The sequence below is a fragment of the Dromaius novaehollandiae genome, chromosome 12, assembly GCF_036370855.1.
Source record: "Dromaius novaehollandiae isolate bDroNov1 chromosome 12, bDroNov1.hap1, whole genome shotgun sequence".
In the NCBI taxonomy this organism is placed as follows: domain Eukaryota; kingdom Metazoa; phylum Chordata; class Aves; order Casuariiformes; family Dromaiidae; genus Dromaius; species Dromaius novaehollandiae.
The window spans coordinates 1,267,292-1,289,248 of NC_088109.1; the positions used below are offsets into that span (position 1 = coordinate 1,267,292).

The following is a 21,957-nucleotide window of genomic DNA, read 5'->3' on the forward strand; positions in this document are numbered from 1 at the left end:
ATCAGAGCAAGGGGGAGAGGAATGTGTTCTCAGATGATGACCGCACACTTCAGGGCAACAAGCAAATATCTAGTCATCCAGCCTGTTACCTGTCCATGGCTACTGGGTGCAGAGGCTGTTATGTATAAAACCCCTGCTCTGGGACTGTGGAGGTTTCTCTGGAAATTATGTTTCCAACAGGGTAAGGTCACTGTTTAGAACCCTTTTAGGCAAACTTTTCCTCATCTCTGGGCATCTGTGCATTCAGCATACCTGAGGTTCATGTGATTGGGAACAGGACAGCCACCACAGTTCTTTGCTGAAAATGCCGTCAGTGGAGCCGTGGCTCAGACTGGAGGTCTGTTGATGGTTTACATGTGTCTGTGCCTGCTTGCACTGAGTCCTGAAATTAGGCTTGGGCTTTGGTACCATCTGCCACCCTGCCTTTGCTGTCTCCCAGTGTTGTACACTTCTTGTCCTGCCACCGCGCCCCGCAGGGTGCTGTAGGAGATGGGGCTCCTCTGCTCTGCGCTGCACATCCTGCTTGTTTCCGCATCTGGAAAACATGATAATCTCTGGGTTTGCGGAGAGCGCAGCCCCATCTGGCCGAGCGGCTTAGCCCTGCAGCCAGTCTTTCAGCTTCTTCTCTCAAGGACTCAAAGATGTACACAAATAAATCTAATTATATCCTGCCTCCCGTGGCTGCTGCACCAGTCACATAGCCCCAAGTGTGACAGTGCTAAGTGCTTAGCACAGGGTCACTGATCATTGGCCTTTCTGGGCTGTGAACATGGGTGGGTTTTTCTCTCCCCAACAGTTCTGCTGTGTGGAGAGGGCAGAAGTTCTGAATTCAACTCCACAACTAGTTACTTCTTCCTAGAGGGAAGGGAGATGTAATAAAGCAGTTTCCTGTGTGCTGGGCAGGACAAGGAGTCCTTCCCTACCTTCCTGTTCCTCAAACATCTCTTCCAGGCCAGGTCACTTGTAAAAGAGGAGAGGATAACAGTTCTTTCTCTGGCCCTCAGTTCAGAAAACTCCAAAAAGCGCTGGGAAGATGATAGCGTGATGAAGATCACATCATTCCCAGCCTGCAGGGAGTCCTGGAAAGACAAAAGGCCTCCAGACTGTCTCCCTTGCCTGAAAAACCAACTGGGCTTTGGGTTAGCAAAACCTGGGCAGCCACTATCAAAGGGGCTTTAAATAGCCCGGTGGCATTGTCCTCCTTGTACTGACATCATCCTCTGCCGGTCAGACAGCAGCTGGCTGCAGGATCGCAAACCAGAGGTGCTGTAACTAGCTGCATGTAGTCGGGAAGTGGCAAGTCTCTGCCTAGGAATCAGGGGCCCTGTAGTCACCTCCTTGGGTGCTGGAAAGTGGAAATAAATAAGAATTGGGAGACTGATGTGGAAAAAGCATCATCTCCTTGCAGTGGGCGTAGCTGAGCAGGAGAAACACAAGGTGAAATAGGAGAAAGCCCAGGGAAAATTCTCTATAAAGCAAAGTGCTGCTACATGATTTTGCAAAGCCCTGCACTAAATCTGAGGTTTGATACATCGCTGTTTTGAGAAAGGCAGGCAAACATTGCAGAGGAGTTATTTAGCTCAATCCAAATGTAAAAATATCAAGGCTGAGTGGCTTGGAGATCCTCCATCCCTAAGAGAGCGGAGGGGATGGGCAGCCTGATGGTAGAGAGAGATCAGCATGACCACAGGCAAAGTAACTCACGTTGAAGGGAAAGCTGAACCGCTTGCCGTCTTTACAGGACTCTTGTGTCTGGTGTGTTGGCTCAGAAACTGAGTGAGTGTTGTCCCCTGCTTGTGGGGTGGTTCTGCTCAGTGCAGCTGCATTGCAGAAGAGCAAACAGGAACAGGATGGAGGGAAGAAAGCGGATATGAGAGAAAAAGCAGAGACTTTTCTCCTGCCTTTGTGTTCCTCATGGCTTTGGTCCTGTTTTGATGCTGTGTGCAAGCCTGGTTGCGCCATCTCTACAGGATGCTGTAAGGCTGGAAGGTATTTGGGGAAGTGCAACTAAGATAGCAGAAAGCTGCAGGGACATTGCTCCAGTCTCTACCCCACCATTGCCCTAAAGCTGGAGAGATGATACAGGTCAACAATGGCTGGCCCAGAACAGGGGGATTGGGAGTGTCTGTCTCTGAGCACACAAGTAAGAGAATGGTCCACAGGATGGAAAAGGAGAACTAGGAGCTTCCTCAAGTCAGTGCTCTCCCACAGGAGATGATTGCCGTGGGTCTTGTAGCCATAGGAAGTAACTGAACAGATTTAAAGGATCTGACATGTAACCAGGCTCTCCAGACCAGACCCATTTTACATAAACTCAAGAGGAGACACCTTTTCTCCTTGGTGCTCCCTCTTTTCTCTCAGTGTAGCGAGCAGGATAACAGGATGGGCAAATGCTTCTGGGGCTTTTTTCCTCCCTCAGAAGCACCTGGGCAGTGTTGAAAGCAGGTAGAAATTTCTTCTGGGTCCCATTTAGTAATTGGTGGATTTCCAGATATTTAGTTAATAGTAGAGAGAGATTATACAACTCAGACCTGCTTATGGGAGCTTCTTTATGGAGATTACCTAAGACGATAGCTGTTAACCAAACTGGTTCACTGCAGGGAGGCTCTGCCATAGAGGATGAAGACCAGGGACAAGACCTCATGTGACTTCCATGGTTTGGGGGGTGGCTTTTCTGGGCCTGGCATAGGAACCTCTCTGAAGGTTCAATATCTGTAACCCAGCCACAGAGGCAACCTGCGCCCTATGCCAGACACTCGATTGAAAGGTGCTGCAGGCCTCGCCTTGGGGCAGAGAGCACATATTCATCTGGAAGTGGAAGAAAAAGGTCCCATTTACAGGGCAAAATGCCCCAGTGGGGAAGGTTGGGTATAATGAGACCTGGGACTGTGCATGGGGCCAGTCTGGAGCTCCCCAAATGCAGACTCATCCAGGAGCGCTGTCAGGATGCAGTCTGATGCCTCAGCTGCTCCTTGCCCAGCACAGGACACTCAGCCAGGCAGCAAGTCCTCTTGTTACGGACTCCTGGCACAAAACAGCACCATTAAGCACAAATAAAGGGAACATTGCCCAGGCTGGGATGTGATGGGATAATTGATACATCGTATGCGTTAGTCCGTGGGTAGAGCGGACTGTGCTTTTCAGAAAGAAGCAGCGCATTTCTTGGTCAAGTCTGGCAGGACAGCTGATGCTGGTCATGATGCTCCAGAATTTCGGTGCCATCCTTATCCAGGCTTACTGCTCTTTATAAAGCCTCCTGGGGTCACTGCTAACACAACAATGCTCGCTGGGGGCTGGAGGGGGGAAAGAAAAATCTTGCGTTAATACCGGTCGCATGGAGTGTCCTTAGAGAGCAGATAGCTTGAACAAGAGGGGAGCTGGGGGGTATCATGTCTTGTCTTACTCATGGGATGTAATGAGACTTGCAAACGGGGTCAGGGGAGCATTAGTGCATGTCACAAATTGGAAGGCTGCTAGCTCAAATTGGGGTCTCTTGGCAGAGTGTCTTCTGGTTCCCACAACAGCAATGTGGTTAACTCGCCTGTGTTTCCAAGCAAAGCAGGTGCCTGAGCCTAAAGGCCTTTCTGGGAGGGAGCTAAACTTCTTCAATTGGCAAGAACAGTCTAGCTTGGCACTGGAGGCTAGGCTGTCTCATAAAACAGGTAACAGCTCCTTGTTTTGAGACTACTTTGGCCTCCATAATGGTGTTTCGGGACTGCTCTGGCTTCCCTAACATTCCCTGTCATGCTGCTGCCTCCTAGGCAATCAGCCTCCAGGTCTGACAGTTGTTGGGCAGCATCTTCGTTGAGGGGTGTCTTAGTGGCCAGCAGGAAGTGGCCAGGCAGGGATGCCCTCACACTTTGTGTTTTGCCAGGCTCTAATGACTGAGCCTTGTTTTCCTGGGGAGGACAGGGAGAGCAGAAGCTGGCACGCTGAGCCAGAAGTTGGTCTGAATCGTTGGGTCCATGCCACAGACCATGGCTGCCTTCAGCTGGTGTCATCCCCCCGTTTGTCTGCTAAATAATTGAGCAGATTTTCTATTAAGCCTTCTTTGGAGTGAGCTAATGGAGCAGTGTTGGCCAGGATGAGAGCTTGTGTAATGATCCTGATGAAAGCTGGCGATAGGGAAAGGGGCAAGGTCTAAAGTTGGGGCTGTCGGTCCCATTGTAATTAGGACTGGGCTTATAGGTTGGACTTGTTTCCATCCTTCCCGCTTGTCACTGGGTACAAATGGTGGCATTGGCTCCTGCTGGGCTCCTCACTCCTTCCCTTCCCCCAGGACAGCCCAATGGAAACCAAGTGGCCATCCCAAAGTCAGAGACAAGACAGAGTCAGAGACGGAGAGCTCCCCTGGACAGAATAGCACCTCCAGCAAGTGGGAGGCTCAAGGAAGGCAAGCAGGTGCGAAGCTGCACAGGGTGAGCATGCCGAGCAGGTTCTGTTCAATCTCAAGATGGTTTCAGAGTCACCCCCACTAGAGAAGTCACAAAAAAACCCCAATTTGCAGATTCCTAACTCGGCCTGAATGCCTGCCATAGCAGCTGCAGCCCTGCTGGGACCCTGGAGACCTGGCTGGTTCTCTCTGGGCAGGGTACTTCCCTGCAGTCCCGTAGGAGTCTAACTACCAATCACTTCCTAAATGCTAATGCTCCTTCCAGTGCTTAGTGATAAACGGGCTGTGTTCAAGTGAGGTGCAGGAATAGACATTTCCTGGACCACTCAGTCTAAAGGAGTCCTTGCTACCCTGCCCTAAAAACCTAGAAGAAGACTTGAGTCTTGCAGAACGTAAAGTATTGGGGTGAGTGTGAATCAGAGCAGGGCAGAGTGAATAGGTCAGGCCTAGTTTTCATGGTTAAAAAACCAGTCTGGTCTTACTGATCTTACTGCTCTTATAAGCTGCCAGCTCTGAATGCAAAGTCCTGGGCAATGGCATCAGCAAAGGCTGGGATCTCCCACATCCCCTTGGAGCTGCTGGGCACACACTGGGTGACAGGAGCAGACATCATGTTGGCAAGCACCAAGCTTTGCTGTTTTGATCATTCTCTAACATGACAAGCATCTTAAGGAAAGGCTTCAGGTTCAATCTTGTGCATCGCATATCCACCCCCAGCAGCAGGAGGAAAGGCAGATTGGATAGCTGTGCCGAATGAACTGACGTTCAGCATGCCCAGGTTGCCCTAGCTGAGATCCAGAGTGCTGGGGAAAGCGGATTCAGCACTGTCGACAGTGCCAAAGTGGCAGCCGGTCCCCAAAGCTGCATCCCCAGACTTGGGTCTTTGCATGCCTGGGACACTGTGCTTTGTGCTGACCCGTTACTTTACCCTGCAGAGTCAAGGAACGGGAGGCCAGCGTTTGGCAGCGAGCCGGGGCTTTAATGGTGCAGATGGCTGCTGAAAGAGGATGGCGTATTCCTAGGGGACCATCCATTACGTTTTCAAGCTCCTGCCTGTCAGGGAGGCTGTGCTCATGGCTGTGTTTTTCCTTGCTAAGATGATTTGCCATAAAGCCTTTCAGGCTGCTTAATGAACTGCTTTGACAGTTCCTTGCCTTGCTGACTGGAGCAGCAATGTGGTTCCGGTGTGAGATGCAGCAGCAGGATTTTCCTGGGTAAACACAAACGGGAAGCCCTTGGGAGAGATGCTTAACGCAAACCTTGGGTATACCCTCCTCAGCGTAGTGGGGATCATACTTGCTCCCGGGATAGAAGTATTGCAGACAGCCTAGAAGAGCTCTCCTTGTCCAAGCTGGTGTATCCCAGGACAGACCTCATGTGCTTCACTCACACTGTGTTTAGCCTGGGTTTCCCTGAATTTTAGTTAGCATGGGCTTTCCCTGAGTTTTAGTCCTGATGACGATGCAAGTTTGCAGATGCTCTAAACCTTGGGGAGCTAATCTTAGCATGCGAGAGTGGGAAGGTTTGCAAGGAGACCTACAAGGATGGTAGGAGAAAAGCAGCAGTAGGTAACATCTCCCAACACAAATTCTTCAAGGAGCTGGAGGCCAGAGCAGCACCTCACCCCGCCAGCCTGAGCAGGAGCTGGCAACGTCAGGCCTGGCCACGTGCCCCTCTGCCTCCGCTCGGGTCTCTCCTTTTGGAGAGGGACATGGCACTTGGAGGTGATAAGTGCTTCAGGCTAGCTGGGGCTTTGCTCTGTCCCATAAGGGCTTGGCACCATCTCCACAAGTGCCAGTGATGCTTGGGAAAACCATGAGGTTTGGACCTGGGCCCTCCTGTGCTGTCTCATCCCTTTCTCGGTGCTGGTTTCCAGAGATTCTGGCAGCCATGCTGGGATGAATGATTGCATACCCCCTATCTTACCACATCTCTAGGATGTTTTTTCCAGGCACGGAAAAACTCTGAGGCAATTAATGCAGCTAAAGCATCAGCAGGTTGCTGGATTTCAGGAGTAAAAGTTTAATTGCCCAGCAGATGATGGAGGAATGATTTTGCAGAAGCAAAGCAAGAGCTGTGAGAGGATTCCCCTCTGAAAGGGCCCATCCTGGAAACTGAGGTGGGGAGAAATTCAGATCATCCTTCCAGTGGGATCCCTGCCTAGGTGCAAAGGCAGGGGATGGTGCTGCCTCAGCTCTGTCCTTGAAGGGCTGGACACTGGGCCAGGCCACATATTTATCCATCCGACATTGCCTACATGCTGATGAAGCACCTTGCTGTCTCCCAGCGACACCGTGGCGTGCCCAGCTGGTTTGGCATCCCAGGGAGCATCAGGAGCCCTGTGCTAACGCGAGCCTACAGGGCCGCTGGCAGCCAGCACGCCAGGAGCAAGGGCACGAGCCAGTGGCACTTGTCACTCTTCATCCTGTCACGTTCCCCAGCCGCCAAGCAGCGTCCCGGGGTCGGGCGGCAGCTGGGCACGTATCGCGTGGAGCTGCGGGGGAGATCTGTGGCAGGAGGCAGATTGAAGGGCTGCGGTTATCTCAGGACAGCTGCCCTCGCAAGCGCTCTGCTCTCCTTGGACGGATGGGGAATTTCTTGACAGGCAGAACGACTTTGAGCATGGTTGACTTTTTGTTGAAAAAAAGCCACTTGTTTCATTGCTGAAAGAGTTGAAGGACAGTCATTAGCCCTGTCTGGAGGGTTCAAGTGTAGTAGAGGCAGGGCAATACTGCAGACAAGAGCAAAATGACCCTCCAGTCTCACAGACCTGTGACGGGGCATTGCTGCCAACGGCTCTTGGGAGCAGGGCTGTGGGAAGCTGCATGTTGGGGAAAGTCCTGCTCCCCATTTGCACCATGCAGACTGTGTCTGAGCTGGGCTCTTGCCTGCAGTGGGTGATCTGGGCATCCTTTCTGGCACAAGTGACAGCCATGCATACTTGCTATACCTAAGGAGTGGGTGATGGTGACCGGCAGATCAAGGGAGACCAGGCTCAGCTTGACCCTGGCGAGATCATGCCTGAACTGCTGTGTCCAGCCATGGGGCCCCCCTGTCCCAGAGGGTTGTGGAGAAACGTTAGTAGGGCCGGAGGAGGGGGGCCAGGACCTGGGCACTGGGCCTACATGGAAACAAAAAGGGAGCTGGGCTGGTTTAGCCTAGCCAAGAGGCACTCTGGCAGCTGCAGTGACTTGAAGGGGGTTACAGAGATGGCAGAGCTGCTCTCCTCTGCAGCAGTGGGTGATATAAGGAGGAGGGTCAGGCTAGATATCAGGGGAAAATGATGCAGCCTGGGGCTAGGTGCTTGCAGAGGTAGTAAATCTCCATCCTTGGAAGGTTTCAAGACTCAGCCAAAGACAAGGCCAGGCGGAGCCAGTGCTGGCAACAGCCCTGCTCCGAGCAGAGGTCAGATAAGAGGTCTTTCCCACACGTGCCAGCAATTCATCGGGGCAGCAGGCATGGACGGCAAATGTGCGTGACCCCCCCCCAACACACACACGTTCACCACTGGGCAGCCCCAGGAACATGGTTCTGCCAGAGCCACCTGCCAGTTGTGCCCATCTGAATCAGCACAGGTCAAGCAGGGATTTCCCCACCACCACCACCACGAGAGAAGCTGAAGTGTCTCCCAAAGGTGCCTTTTCACCAGGTCTGAATCCTGGCTCTTCCCTTTGGGGGTCTGGAGGTGCCTCTTGCTGCTTATGTGTCAGTGGGTGCTGCTCCCTCCCCAGTGCCCAAGCTGTCAGTTTGGAGACCTGCCCTCCTGGGGACAAGCGACCTGACACATCTCTCTCACCCGCCCTGAGCCATCAGCTCTGTCTCTGCACATTTAACCCCCTCACCGAGGCTAAGTTAATGCTGTCTGACAGTAGAAGAGGCTGCGAGCCCAGCACGGATCGCAGGCAGCAGTGCCTGACTCAGTGGGCTGGGTCAGCAGGAACTCAGGGCTCCTTCCGAACCGAGCAGGCTCCTGGCAAAAGGGGCGGTGGGAAGCAGCTCCCACAGCTGCACCCATGGGAAGCCAGGGCAGCTCTGCACCAGTTCCCTGCAAGGACAAGGAGACACTCAGGCCAGTGTGAGCTTAAAAAAATAGGCATTTTTATTCAAATGTAACTAGAGAATTATGACCCAAGAGAGGAGAGATCACTCGCATTTATCGATACGCTTATTAGATTACTGCCTAAATAGCTGTGCTTTAGCAGTGTATTTGTCCGTCTCAAGGAGAAACAGAGAAGGGAGGATGGAGCATCTGAGACCTCATCGTCCTTGGTGGCATGGGGAGCTCTGAGCAATGCGGGTTGGGGCACTGTATCACGTCACCTAATACATTCCTGTCTTTACAATTTACAGCTTCTTGGGAGTGTTAAGAGGCAAAAGCTTGTAACATTTGCTTGGCTGAATGGCTTTTCTAGTGCTGAAATGCCTCATCCCTGCACGGACCTGTTCAGAGAGGGAGCACTTACCGAAATCCCCCTTGATGACAGCTGAATGCACGGCACCGGCTGCGCCAGGCAGCATCGGGAGGGAGCGCAGCTCCCCTTGCAACAAGGTCGCGTCCCCTCCCCTCCCCTCCGGGCCACAGCACCGCCAACACAGTCCAGAGCAGGCTGGGAGAGGATGGTGGCACTTCTGTCCCCAAGGGCTCAGGGGCATGAGCAAGGATGGTGCCCACATTGTTCATGGCTATTGCTAGGGCTGGGGTTGGGGGGGGGGGGTCCGTGGTGGTGGCACTTGGGTTGGGTTTTGTTTACCCGAGGATGTGGCAGCCAGCCAGCCTCCGTGTCACTGTTAAAGTTCAACTACCCGAACAAAGCGGGTGGGGGGGGTGGGGGGGGGCTTGCTTCAGAAGTGCTGGGTTAGTTAGCGTTGCCATTCGCCCTAAAGAAGCTGTTGACGATGACTTATACAAGGAGCTCTTGCTGGGCACCAATGTGCCCACTGGGCCCAAAGTGCACGCGGGGCTCGTCGATGAAGCAGTCATGGGTGATGCAGGTTAGCTCTCATGGGTAGCAGTCAAGTGAGGAATTAGGGGTGCCTAATAATCCTCCTTTTAGCAGCCGTGGAAGAAAACACAGCTCTTCTAGGCAGATCCAGCTCTCGGGAGGCTCCAGCTCTCATCTCAGCTCTGCCCTGTGCTACGACACGATGGGGGTGTCTGAGAAGACGGAGCTGATGGACTCCGAGTCTGACTTGAGCTGCAGCACCTTGGGGTGCTTGGCGTCGGGGAAATCTTCGCTGAGGGCCAGACGAATCTTGCCGTTCTGCGTCTCCCTGATGGGCTCAAGGAAGACCACGTGCTTGTTGGCGCTGACCTTGCGGTTCGGCCCATCCGTGGCTGGCGGAGTGGTGCTGAGGATGGAGGACTGGGCGCTGCACTCCTGGCGAGGGCTGAGAGGAGCTGCTTTCTTGCAGCATCTCAGGCAGCGGCACGGCGTGAGGTACAAGTAAATAAGAACAAGCAGCAGACTGGCTATGCACCCCAGGAGGGTCGTGAGGCCAGTGCTGAAGGTCTCCACATCTGGCTTGGGGTAGTGGACAGTCACATTGACTTCACACATCCTGCTGAAATTTTGGGGGCTGATGATGGCCAGGCACACATAAACCCCTGAGTGCCAGGGCTTGGCCTCTGTGATCTTTAGGCTGCCATTGCGATAGACCTCCAAGGAGCGGTTGCTGTTGCCAGGGTGTTTGATGGGCTCGTGGTAAGGGGAGATCCACATGTAGATGGTGGCCGCGGCCGGCAGGGTGGTGTTGCAGGTGATCAGGAGGGTCTGGCCCACAAGCGCTGGGAAAGGCTGGGGGTGCACGTCTTCGGGGCTCGCTGAGCAGTTCTCAAACATCTGGCTGTATTTGAGGAACTTAATCAGGGATCGGGGCACATCATTGGAAACCTTGCAAGTGTGTTCCTCAAAGAAATCCCGCACAGAGCTGAAACCTTGCTGCTTCCACCTCTGGAGCATCAGGTAAAGCGCACAGCTGCACGTCATGGGGTTGTTGTGCAGGTACAGGCCATTCCTGATGTTTTCGGGCAACACTGCCAGCTCCTCCACAGGGATGCTGCTGAGGTTGTTGGAGGAGAGGTCCAGAATGCGGAGGCTGTAGCTGCCGAGACCTTGCACTGAGCGGAAGGGGAAATTGGTGAGGTTATTCCAGCTCAGGTAAACTTTCCGCAAGCTGCTTAGCTTGGCAAAGGCATTTTCGTCTACTCGAGTAATCCAGTTGTTGTAGAGCAGAAGCTCTTCTAAGCTCACCAGCGCATCAAAGTAGTGCGTCTTGACGGCATGCAGGCGGTTGGAGGACATGTCAAGGTGCTGCAGACGGGAGGCATTGTGGAAGGCCTGCGGAGAAAGGTCTTTAATCTGGTTGTGGCTCATGTGGAGGGCCTCGAGGTGCGGGAGGGCAGCCAGCCAGCGGTCGCGGAGCTGGGTGAGGGCGTTGTGGCTGAGATCCAGCGTGGTCGCGGTGCGGGGCAGCGCGTGGGGGACCTGCTGCAGCAGCTGCCGGCTGCAGCTCAGGAGGTCGGCCGTGCAGATGCAAACAGCTGGGCATCCGCGGGGCGTGGGCGACGTACGGACAGCACGGCCACGAGCGCACAGCTCGAGGAGCAGCAGCAGCTTTGCCAGCCACTTCCAGAGAGGGTCCCCAGGCGCCCACACAGCCATTGCGCAGGGCAGGCCAGCAGCAGGGGCTGAGCTGCCACAGAGGCAAATGCAGGCTGGACAAAGACTCGCTGGAGAAAATAAATAGAGAAAATATACTCTGCTCCCCCTGGGATCCCCCTGTGCTGTCGGGGAGGGGAGGACTCTACCAAGCGCTCACAGATGCCGCTCTGCAGCAGGGCAAGGACCCCGCTTCCAGCAGTGGGGCTTGAAAAGAGTTAAAGGGCAGCATCGCCCTGCCCAGCTTTCCCGCGGCTCATGCAGTGCTGCCGTGTACCTGTGCTCCGGCTGGCTGCGTGCTGCCCGGCACCTGGGCGCAGAGGGCTGGATGAGTGCTGGCGTCAGGCATCAGAGGAGCAGCAGGGCCACCGCTCCGGGCTGCGATGCTCCAGCGTGTTGGGGCAGTTTGCAGGGGGCTGCAAAAGCCTCCCTGCCTCCAGGAGCTGCACAGCTCAGGAGTGCAAAGTTTCTGAGCACTCGGCTCATGGTTGAGCACTGCCGCGGTGCATCACCCCGCGATGGCCCACAGCCCAGGGCGGAGGAGCAGCAACAGCAGCTTTGGACCCAGGCGACCCCCGTGCGGTGGCCGGTTCCTTCCTGCCCAGCATCTCCCGGAGAGCTGGACTCGCTGCTCTGCGTGCGGCCCCGCTCCTGCCTCTATTTACGGGCTGGCTGGGAGCAGCGTGTGGGCCGGGCAGGATCCCATTGGTCCCGGCGCGGGGAGTGGTGGCCGCGGTGGCCGCGGCTGGGCAGTTTTGCACGGCGCGGCCCTCCCTTGCTGTCCCGCTGGTGGGCAGAGCGATGCGCAGCCGGGCCGGTGCTGGCGGAGGGTTGGTGGCTGGTCTCCCGGGGGGGCTCGGGGCTGCTTCTCTGACCCTCCAGCCTCGGCAGTGCGCAGCCTCCAGCCCTCACGATTGATAACGGCAACTTCAAAGGAGCGTAATTTGTAATGCAGGCGTGGCGGATGCTCTAAGCCAGCTAAAATCGCAGTATCAGCCTCTGGCAGAAGGCCAGGAACAAAAAAAAAAAAAAAAACAAAAAAACCCTTCCCTCATCATCACCTCCGAGACCCTCTGGGGTATGATCTCGCCCCTTCCCAGCCTTGGGGGGGGGGGGGGATGGTGTGGGGTCTGGGGGCTTTCTGGCAGTCCCCACCCCCCCCCCCCAAGCCTGCCTAGAACCCCATCCATATTCTCTCACCCCTTGCATCCCAGTCACCCCCTACTCAATCCGGCAGGGAGCCCCCTCGGCTGGGGCGGCTCAACCCGGGGGGCCACGGCCAAGGCCACGTTGGCCGGAGGAGGCTGAGCCCGGCGGTGCCCTGCGGAGAAGGAGGTGCTGCGAGCCAGGGCTGCCGGCGGGGATGGGGTTGGGAGCATGGTGAAGGACGTACAGGAATGTCATTGCCCAGAGCCCGGGCTCTTTTAGTGGGAAGTGGAAAGCTGGGCTGGGGAATTGGTTTCCATTAGGGCAGCAAATGGCTAATTTGGCTGCTGCGGCTGCAGCAAACCCGGAGGCTGTTAACCTGCTGCTCCCCGGCATGGGCTGAGACTGCGCCTGCTCCTGCGGCCTCTCCCTTGCCCCCTGCGTGGCTAGGGCTACCCTGGCCATGGCTCGCACCACGGCTGCTCCGCTTGCCCGAGGGCTGGCCACGGTGCTGGCTTTGCTCCTTGCCGGGGCCTGCAGCTGGGGAGGCACTGGGCTGCTGCTGCTGCGTGATGGAGCTGCAGGTCCCCAAGCCACACACCCCCCCCCCCCCCCCCCCCAAAATCACCACCATCCCTGCTGGTGCAGAGCTGGGGGCTTTCCTCACCGCTGCCACCCCATGGCTGGAGTGGACATGTTTCCCAAGAAAGGTGCCTTCATCCAGCCTGGCTGTCCCTGCTGAAGCTTGCAGTTGAGAGCCACCAATGCGCCCTCCTAACAGCATAGGACAGGCCCCCGCTTGCCTTGGGGGGGCACCTCGACCGGTCACGGAGGTGTGGGCGGCCACGAACCCTGGCATGAGGCTGCTGCGCTGCCCGCCGGCACTTGGGGCCAGCTCTCCTTTTACCCTTGATGGGGCCGGGGGGGGGGGGGGGGGGGGGGGGGCTGTGCTGCGATGCAAGGGAGGCTGGCTGCTTCGGCTGCCTTGCAGCTTGACCCAGGCACCTGGACACAAGGGATGCAGGCTCAGCACGCACTGATGCATGGTCTCAATCCTGCCAGAGGCCTCTAAAGCCTCCCGGCAGGGCGGAGGAGGAGAGCGGCTGCTCTTGGGGCTCGTTCGGCCACGTTGGAGCGTGCTCTCCACGCTAGGTGCTGTGGGAAGCAGGGGGGCTCCAGACTCGGCGCACTGCCTGCCACCCAGGCAGCTCCGCAGGCAGCACGACAGGGCAAAGGGGGCCTGACCCCATCTCTTTGCAGGGCTGAGCGTGCGACGGCTGTGCTGCTGGCGGACCCCTGTTTCCAGCTGCGCTCCATCCAGTACCTGCTGGGCCACGCTGAGCCTTCGGCCCTGGCAGCCGCCCCCGCAGCCGCAGAGAAGCGCCATTTCTCCCTGCACACCTGTAAGTGCTCGCCCCTGTCACCCCCACCACAGCTGGGACGGAGGGAAGCAGCTTGAGCCATCCTGGGGCTGCTGGTACACATGGGTGCCCTGCAGCCCATCCCCAGCTCAGCCCAGGGGACAGCGGGTGGATGGGCCTGCAGGTCCTCCTCTCCCCAGCTGTCCCCCAGCTGGCACTTAGGCCAGCAGGGCTGGAGCTGTCCCCAGACTTCCAGCCACTGACCCAATGCTGGGTCAGTGCCCTCATTTGTTGGCAGTTCTGCCCCTGAGCAGCATCCCTGGCTGCGTTCTCCAAGCCAGCTCCTCCGCACAAGAAGATCTTTTGCTGCAGGTGTGCACCCAAACCCGGGGCACCCTGTCCCCAGAGCTGGGATTCCCTACCCCCAAAATAGTGATCCCTGCCCCAGCTGGCTCTTGGGGGCAGCTCCGTTCCCCCCCGCCCCGTGCAGTGCCTAGTGGCCTTAGGGCAGCCCAAGGGCCATGTGCACACTCTCCCCCCCCCCCCCCCCCCGCCCAAAACTGGTTTTATCTCCACAGACACGGATTACATCAGCACGGAGGAGCTGGTGAAGGTGGACAAGATGCTGAGCCACCTGAGTGAAGAGTCCAAGCAGGCAGCTGCGACCACCCTAGTGAGTCCCCCCCCACCCCACACCAAGCATGCATGGGCCCCTCTGCACACAGCCCAGCCCCCGAGCTGGACCTGCACCCAGGGCTGCTGGGCACAATCCCCCTCCCAGCTCTCCAGCCCCAGTTCTTGCAGCCCGTGCGTCCCACCCCAGCTGAGATGAGCCATCGGGGCGGCTCTGCTCTGTTGGGTCCTGCCTTTCAGAGCTGCCCCTGCTCCCAGGGGGAGCTGCCGGGCAGCTCTGGGGTGCCCAGTTTGTCCTGCCACCTGCTAACCGCCTGGCGCTTCCCCCCAGCCTACCAGTGAGGAAGACCTGTGCCCCATCTGCTACGCACACCCCATCTCGGCCATCTTCAGACCCTGCTCCCACAAGTCATGCAAGTAAGTAGAGCCCGTGTGCGCCGGGGCCTGGTGCTCTGCTCAGGCAGCTGCTAGCCTCTAGCCCCTCACGTTTTAGGGAGAGCTCACATTGTTTTTTGCCCTCTGTCCCAGAGCCTGCATCAACCAGCACCTGATGAACAACAAGGACTGCTTCTTCTGCAAGGCCACCATCACGGGGGTGGATGATTTCACCAAGCCGTCCAGCTCGTAGCACCCAGCCCCACACCCTGGCTCCCCTGGCTCAGCGGGGTGCCCTGCAGTGCTGCACACCAGCTTCTCCCCAGAAGGTCCCGCTGCCCTGGGGTCACAGTGCCCTCACCCACCCAGGCTGCCTGCGCTGGGCAGGGCTCCCTCGGCCTGCAGGCAAGCTGGCCGCTGCCTCTGGCTGAAAGGCCAGGAGCAAGCGGAGGGCCAGGGCAGGGGGACAGGAGGAAGGGAGAGGCTGGTTCGGGGAGGCCTGATGCCGGGCTGTGGGTCCAGCATCCCCCTCTCACCCAAAGCTGAGAGAACACAAGGCCTCGTCTCCCCAGCAGCACTGCAGCGGCTGCAGCAGCACCACAAACCGCACGTGGCGAATAAGAGGCCTGGGCTCACTCCACCCCGGGCCAAGCAGGGGGCCATGGCAGGTGTGGGAAGGGCTGTGCGCTTGTGCTGTGTTCAACTCACCCCTGGACGGGGTCTGACTTCATGAAATGGAGCATTAAATTATTCTTCCTTACATAGTGCCCTGAGTAATGGGGAGGGAGATGCTGGGCCGCCTCTGGTGAATAGCCCTGGCCCTTGGGCCCTGCTCAGACGATGGTCAGAGGTAGAAGGAAATATAAATATTTAATCCAGTCAGAGCTAGTAGCCGGGGGCTGCTACATGATGATGCGCGGCTCCGGCACAGACTCGGCAATGGACTTGTGTGGCAACACGTTAGCCCCATTGAGGTAGAGCTCATCGTTCACGATAACGTCCTCGCCCAGGACTGTCACGTTCTCCATGCGAACCTGCTCAAGAAAGGCCTTGTCACGCTTGTACCCGGCCCAGGACATGGGCACCGTCACATCCACAGGTGTACGGCCCTGCCAGCCTGCAGCCTGGGGTGGTGGGAGGGAGGCGGGAGGTTTAAGAGCTGAGCTCTGCTCCCTTCTCAGGGTGCTGCAGCCCTCTCACTTACCCACTGCCCCACAGAACAGCTCCAACCCACGATGCAGGATTCCAGCCAGGAGTGGGAACGGATCCGGGCCCCCTTCAGCACTGTGCAGCGCTTGATGCGCACGCCATCCTCTACCACCACGCCAGCCCCAATCGTCACGTTGGGGCCGATGATGCAGTTTGCCCCGATCTTGGCACTAGGGTCCTGGAAGGAAGAGGAGATGTGCTGGGGCCAGGCATGCAGCCAGGGCGCTCTGCTTAGGCCCAGCACTGCTCAGTGTGTGCTGAAGCCTTGGGGACAGGCACAGTGACAGGAAGGTGCAGCTTAAGGGTTGCAGTGAGGATGGCAGCAGCCACCTGGCCCTACTGGAAGGGACAGAGAGAGGCCATAAAACATGGTCTAAGGCCAGCAATGGGCTAGCACTTACCACCAGCACGTTCCCTACGATACCAGGCCCCGAATGCAGCCTTTCGGGATGCTGGGCCCGCAGTGCCTGCAGGTACATGCACATGCCCGTGAGGAAGTCCTTTGGCTGCCCAATGTCCATCCAGAAGCCTACGGGGACAGAGTCATGGTGACAGCTTCCAGCCCAGGGGCAGCAGTGCAGGCAGGACTCCCCCGTGCAGCCCACGCTACGGGCAGGACCTTACCCTGCAGTTCCATGGCGTAGAGCTGCCCATCCTGCGCCATGGCCGGGAAGATCTCCTTCTCAATGGAGGTGGGCCGCAGCTGGGGGGGACATTTCACAGGGCTGAGCGGGGGACGCAGCTCCGGCATTCTGGCCCAGCCCAGCCCCCGGCCCCTACCTGGATGCGGCGCAGGATGCCAGGACTGAAGATGTAGAGGCCGGCATTGATCTTGTTGGACACAAAGACACGCGGCTTCTCCACGAAGCGGCAGATGCGGCCGGTCTCTGGCTCGCTCACCACCACACCGTACTTGGCTGGCTCCTCCACGCGGGTCACGGCCAGCGAGCCCTCGCCACCGTGGTGCCGGTGGAAACGGGCCAGAGCCGCGAAGGGGAACTCGCAGATCACGTCGCTGTTGAGGACAAAGAAGGGCTCCCCGTCCTCGGCCAGCAGGTCCCGCGCCAGCGCGAGCGGCCCCGCTACCGTGGCCCGTGAGTGACGGCACACGGCCCGGGGTCAGCTCCGGCCATGGGTCCTCCTGCCGCTACCCGTGCCGGTGTCCCTGTCCCCCTACCCAAGCCCATCCCAGTCCCCGAGCCTGGCCCAGCTCCGGTGGCTCCGATCCTACCGGTGCTTGTGCAGTGTCCCACCGCCCTGGTGTCCCCGGTGGTGTCCCGCTCTGCAGCCCCGTGTCTCCGAGTGCCCCACGTCCCCGCAGTGCCCCGGCCCCCCGGCCCGGCCCGCAGGTCCCGGCGCCCTACCTGTGCCCAGCGGCTCCTTCTCGTGGGACAGGGAGATGCGGATGCCGAGCTGCGGGGCACAGAGCGGCCGCGTGAGGGCCCCGCGCCCGGGGCCGGCGCCGCGCCGGCGCCGCGCCCGGGGCCGCCCTTACCCGCTGCTCCTGCTCCCGCATGGCGGCCTCCAGCGCCTCCGACATGTAGCTCACGGCCAGCACGACATGGCTGACGCCGGCCTGCGGGACGGAGCGCGGGTCAGCCGGCGCCGCGGCCCCCCGCCGCCCCCGCCCCGCCCCGCCCCGGCGCGCACCTGCCGCAGCGCCTCGAGCTGGTGCAGCAGCAGCGCCTTGTTGCAGAACTCCACCAGCGGCTTCGGCGTGCTCAGCGTCAGCGGCCGCAGCCGCGTCCCGTAGCCGCCCACCAGGATCAGCGCCCGCATCCCCCGCCGCCGCGGCAACCGCCACGTCAGGGCGGCGCGCGCCTCGCGCGTCACGGCCCGCGCCGCCGCGTCACGGCCCCGCCCCGGCCGGGGAGGGCAGCGGAGGCCCCGGCCGATCCCGCCGCCTCGGGGCCGCGCGCTCCCGCCCTCACCCCCAGCGCAGCCCCCTGCTCCGCCCCAGCGCGGGGCAGCGGCAGGCCAGGACAGCGTGGCTCCCCCCCGCCCGACGCCCCTGGACGGTAGCTCTTCCTGGGGGCCGGGGCTTTCGCGCGTGTTAGAAACACCACGCACAGCCGTAGCAGGGGCTGGAGGCGCTACCAAGCAGCACGGGGGATTTACCTGAGGTAGCGCCAAAAGGAGGGAGGGTTGCGGTGATGAGCCTGAGCCTCTCCAGCCCCTGTCCCCACGGGGAGGGCAGACTGAGGTGCTCCCCACAGATACTTAAAACCTTAGCTACAAGTCCTGCATGTGTCATCTCCTCCCAGGCCAGCGAGCAGCCTTGCCCACAGAGGCAGGAGGCCAACGGTCACAGCCCGCAAAAGGGCTACAGGCATTTCAGTGAGCCATGAGTCTTATTCGGGGGGGAAAAAAAGCTGAGAACAGCAGCAAAACTAGGGATAGCCGCTGCCCTGGAACGGACACATTACCACCACCCCGGCCTCTCCAGCAGGTTTCTGCTCAGAGATCCAGGCCAGGGCTTCGGTGGGTGCCAACTTGCCTCTGTCCCCAGCCCCTCGCAGATGTACTTCAGCACCTCCAAGCGAGACCAAGAGACATGAGTTCATCTGTGCTTTATTGCAGAAGAGCAGGTCCCCCTGCACTGCTAAACAGCCATTTCTCACCCAGAGCTGGGCTGCACCACCAGCTCCATGGCTGCTCTCAGTGCAAAGGAAATGAGACAGACTCGCCACCTTCCGTAACGCTGTTTCATTGCTCTCCTCAGCTTTTCCCAGGCTATTCCAGCTTCTCCTGCCCCACCAAGGAGTGCAATGATTGTGATTACCTACAAGTGGGAAGCAAAACAGGTAACTGTACACTAAACCAGACAACAAACACAAGCACCTACAAAATTTAAACCATCCGCAGGTCTGCCATCCAGCCCAAGACCTCTCGAGACAATGTGGAAGGCAAGGTCCCAAGCCCATTCAAGCATGTCCTCTTGCGTGGAAGCTTGGAGGACTTATTGCTACCAGAGAAGGCTGTGCTTTATGATCACACCACGTGGAAATGCAGTAATGCCACAACACGGACGAAAACAGATCCTTTAATTTTTTTTTTTTTTTTTTTTGGTTCTCCGTGAAACACAAACAGGGTGATTACTCATGTAAAAACAAACCGTTTCCAAGGCTATTTACAAGCTGTGGAACTCTCATCTCAATGGTCCAAAGGGAATCCGAAAGGCAGCTCCAAAGGAGCACAGGAAGCATGCTGCGTCCCCTCCCATCTCACCTCTACCAAAGATGCTGCACCCAGAAAACACACGCTCCCTTACGGTCCAGCCTGGCTTCTTCAGTCTGAATGGGGAGAACATGCCCTGGGGGGAAGGGATGTGACACTGAACTAAACCCAAGATACATCACGCACGCAGAAGCCAAAAGGAGCAGCACAGTTACAGTTTCGGTGCTAGGACTGCCATGGGGGAGGAGTGAGCCTCAAGAGGCTTTTGGAGGGCAGTAAGTGCAACAAGCACCTATGACTGCAATAAGTGGCAAAAGGGAATGCTGAAAAATCAGTATTTGCACTACGTGGAGGTGTTCCCTCAGAAGGGAATGCCCTGCTCGCCCTGCCTTCCCCTGGGCAAAACGAGGCGAGGACATTAATGCAGATGGCTGCAATGCATGAACCTGCCCTCTCACTGCACTAGGGTCAGGCAGAGCCAAGGACGTTAATGTGGCTTTTCTAGTGGCATCTTTTATTCCAGCTGTTTGAACACTTCACTCCCTCTTGCAAACCTTCCTCCTGAAAATCGCGGGAGCCCTGCCTTGCTGTGCAGCTGCTCACAGAAGTAACGAAGAAGTGACCTAGCAAAGGGAAGAGTGGCGCAAATAAGCATCCTCATCCAGAAGGCTGGAGGGGACCAGCAGCTTTCACACAGCTGGGCAACAGGCAGAGGTATGTTTTAGGACAAAACCTAGCAGGTCCCCTGCCCCTTCCCACATCCAGCGCCTCAAACCTCCACCTGCTGCAGCAGTCACAGCTGGTGGTGACCTGAGCACAAACAGACCCACCAAGCAGACTGCCCACACACAAAGCCTGTACGCATGCTACATGCAGGGCAAGTATTCTCCAAAAGACGCTTTCCTGAATGAAAAAAATCCTGGCTTTGCAGATACCCAGGTAAAGTTTCTCAGCCAGTCACTGTAATGTCATGGAACAAGCCAGAATGACACCACAGAAGGAGCAACGAGGGAGTACCAGCACAGAAACACACTTGGGTGCTGCAGACCTGGGGCACAGCTAAGCTCAGCACAACCAGGCCAGTGTAATGCCCTCCTCAAGGGAAGCCGATGAGTGAAGCACCAGCCACGGGAGCTAGGCCGGGCAGCAACGCGTGCCCCAGCTTGTCACCTCTTCCATCCACAAAGGGATTATTTTGGGGAAAGACTGACTTCAGTAAAGCTTAAGCAGTCAAGAGACAACAATCACCACTCAGCCAAGGTCCCCCTTGCTCACCCACCCCACTGGACAGTCTCAGGGGCAAGAACAGGGGTTTGGCACTAACCCTCAGCCTTCTCTTTCGCTATCCCAGTGCAAGGACTGGTCAGAAGAGCCCAGCTCCAGGAAGAGGACGGTCTCGGCTGCAGTACCTCAGCTCTGTGTCGCTAGGGAGAAACTTGCCAACAATCTGCGAGACAAACATTACACAAGGGGAAAGACTGAAATGGTCCAAAATGCCCCACTGCGCTGCTGGGGTCACATTAACTTGCTACAGATACTATTGCTAGCCCATGAGCTGAGTTCTTGCTTGTCAGTGGTCCAAGGCAGAGTTACTCTCGCAGAGCCCCCGTGCTTGCCTGCATGCAGGCCTGCCTGTGCCACCCCACCCCCTGGAGCTGCACAAGATGGCAGGGGAGGCGAGCAGGCCCCGGGCTCGAGCGCAACTCAAAGCGCGTGGCACTTCCTCCCTGCCACAGCTCTGCCACAGGTTGCATTTGGTCACGCTGGGGGTTGATTATTCACAGTGCCCAAACATAAGAAAAAGGCAGCATCAGAAGCAGAGCCCCTGGCTGGCAATGCCCAGGGCAGAGCTAGAGACACCAAACACTAACACGCAGAGCGGCACAAGTGCACTGCTCGCTGTCAGCCCCACAGATGCTGCTGACTTTTACTCAAGCACCCTTTCCAGATCATCCAGGAGAGTTTCTTCAAGCTAAAAGCTCTCCTGGGGGCTCCTGAGGCAAGAGGCTCCCCAAGCCAGAGCTCCAGCCCTCTCCAGCCCCCTGAAGAGCCCTGCTCTCTCCTGCTTTCTCTTCCCTATGTCCAGGTCCTCCCTCCAGAACGCACACGCGACGAGCGAAGCCCCAGGACGCCCAGGGCCCAGCAGGTATCTATGGAGTCTCCTCCAGAAGGCAGAGCTAGTGCGGTCAAAGCCATCTGGTAGGCATGAGGAGCTCTTCCATCCTGCCTCCCCTTAGCTCTTCTATCCAAGTACATTTAAAAACAATGGAGCAATACAATTGTTTAAAACCAAAGTTGTCTGCTTTCTCCTGTGGCAGTAGGTGGTCTTATTTGCTCCTGCCACCAGGACAAGAATGAGAGGCTGTAGCCCAAAGCTACTGGTTTTCCTCACGCATCTGTTCCATGATGTTGATGAGGCTTTCCAGCCCAAATACATAACCCACATCAGGTCCATCATGCACAGTGGGGTCATCACGAAAGCCTTTGAACGTGCTGTGTGCAAAGTCAATCATACGCACATCCACCTTGGGCTGGGCCAAGGAGCTGGGCTCTGTGCTGCTGCCATCCTGAAGGCTCTCAGGGAGAGAGCTGTCTACCCGCTTGAGGCGCATCTCTGCCCGGCGCTCCACAAACATCCCTGCCCTGCTGTCTTTCCCATCGTAAATGATGAGAAGGGAGCTGGAGTAGAAGCGGTAGGAGGCCTGTCTCTCCAAAACCACCTTCAGACTTCGGAGTTTGGCGAGGACAGGCTCAAAGAGGTCCTTGCGCAGCTCTAGGCCATTGTGGAGATACTGATAGAGGGCATTGCGGAAGCCCTCGATGGAAAGACCGCGTCCATAGTATTTATTCCTGCATAAGTAATGCCCTGTGTCCAGCTGATAGACCTAGAAGGCCAAAGGAAATACACATCAAATAGGAAGGACAAGTTAAGCCAATATACAGATAACCTAGAGCCGTCTTGTACTGACAGGACAAAGGGAGCTTCTTACATCACCACCACCGC

General features: G+C 57.5%; 4 protein-coding genes across 17 annotated transcripts in view; 1 reads left to right on the forward strand and 3 right to left on the reverse strand.

The window, feature by feature from the left end:
* RNF123 (ring finger protein 123) overlaps window positions 1–15,327 on the forward strand; it is a 62,246-nt gene extending 46,919 nt beyond the window's left edge. For all 5 annotated transcript variants that reach the window (XM_026106611.2, XM_026106612.2, XM_026106610.2 and 2 more), the window contains exons 36-39: window positions 13,459–13,601; window positions 14,138–14,232; window positions 14,524–14,609; window positions 14,721–15,327. In XM_026106611.2, the coding sequence (XP_025962396.1) occupies window positions 13,459–13,601; window positions 14,138–14,232; window positions 14,524–14,609; window positions 14,721–14,820 (424 nt within the window). In that variant the 3' untranslated portion in view covers window positions 14,821–15,327. The remainder of the gene's footprint in view (window positions 1–13,458; window positions 13,602–14,137; window positions 14,233–14,523; window positions 14,610–14,720) is intronic.
* On the reverse strand, window positions 9,107–12,094 carry AMIGO3 (adhesion molecule with Ig like domain 3). Its single transcript, XM_026106613.2, has one exon. It carries the CDS (start codon window positions 11,053–11,055, stop codon window positions 9,529–9,531), a length of 1,527 nt encoding a protein of 508 aa, XP_025962398.1. The 5' UTR covers window positions 11,056–12,094; the 3' UTR covers window positions 9,107–9,528.
* A 91-nt stretch (window positions 15,328–15,418) lies between the features above and the next one.
* GMPPB (GDP-mannose pyrophosphorylase B) lies at window positions 15,419–17,635 on the reverse strand. Its single transcript, XM_064518593.1, has 8 exons — window positions 17,427–17,635; window positions 17,272–17,352; window positions 17,141–17,189; window positions 16,557–16,858; window positions 16,401–16,479; window positions 16,178–16,305; window positions 15,772–15,954; window positions 15,419–15,601 (listed from the first exon to the last, which is right to left on the reverse strand). Exons 1-8 carry the CDS (start codon window positions 17,553–17,555, stop codon window positions 15,470–15,472), a joined length of 1,083 nt encoding a protein of 360 aa, XP_064374663.1. The 5' UTR covers window positions 17,556–17,635; the 3' UTR covers window positions 15,419–15,469.
* A 696-nt stretch (window positions 17,636–18,331) lies between these two features.
* IP6K1 (inositol hexakisphosphate kinase 1) overlaps window positions 18,332–21,957 on the reverse strand; it is a 42,196-nt gene continuing 38,570 nt past the window's right edge. For 9 of the 10 annotated variants that reach the window (XM_026106603.2, XM_026106600.2, XM_064518591.1 and 6 more), the window contains one exon: window positions 18,332–21,838. In XM_026106603.2, the coding sequence (XP_025962388.1) occupies window positions 21,329–21,838 (510 nt within the window). In that variant the 3' untranslated portion in view covers window positions 18,332–21,328. The remainder of the gene's footprint in view (window positions 21,839–21,957) is intronic. The other variant, XR_003260159.2, reaches the window with a different exon arrangement.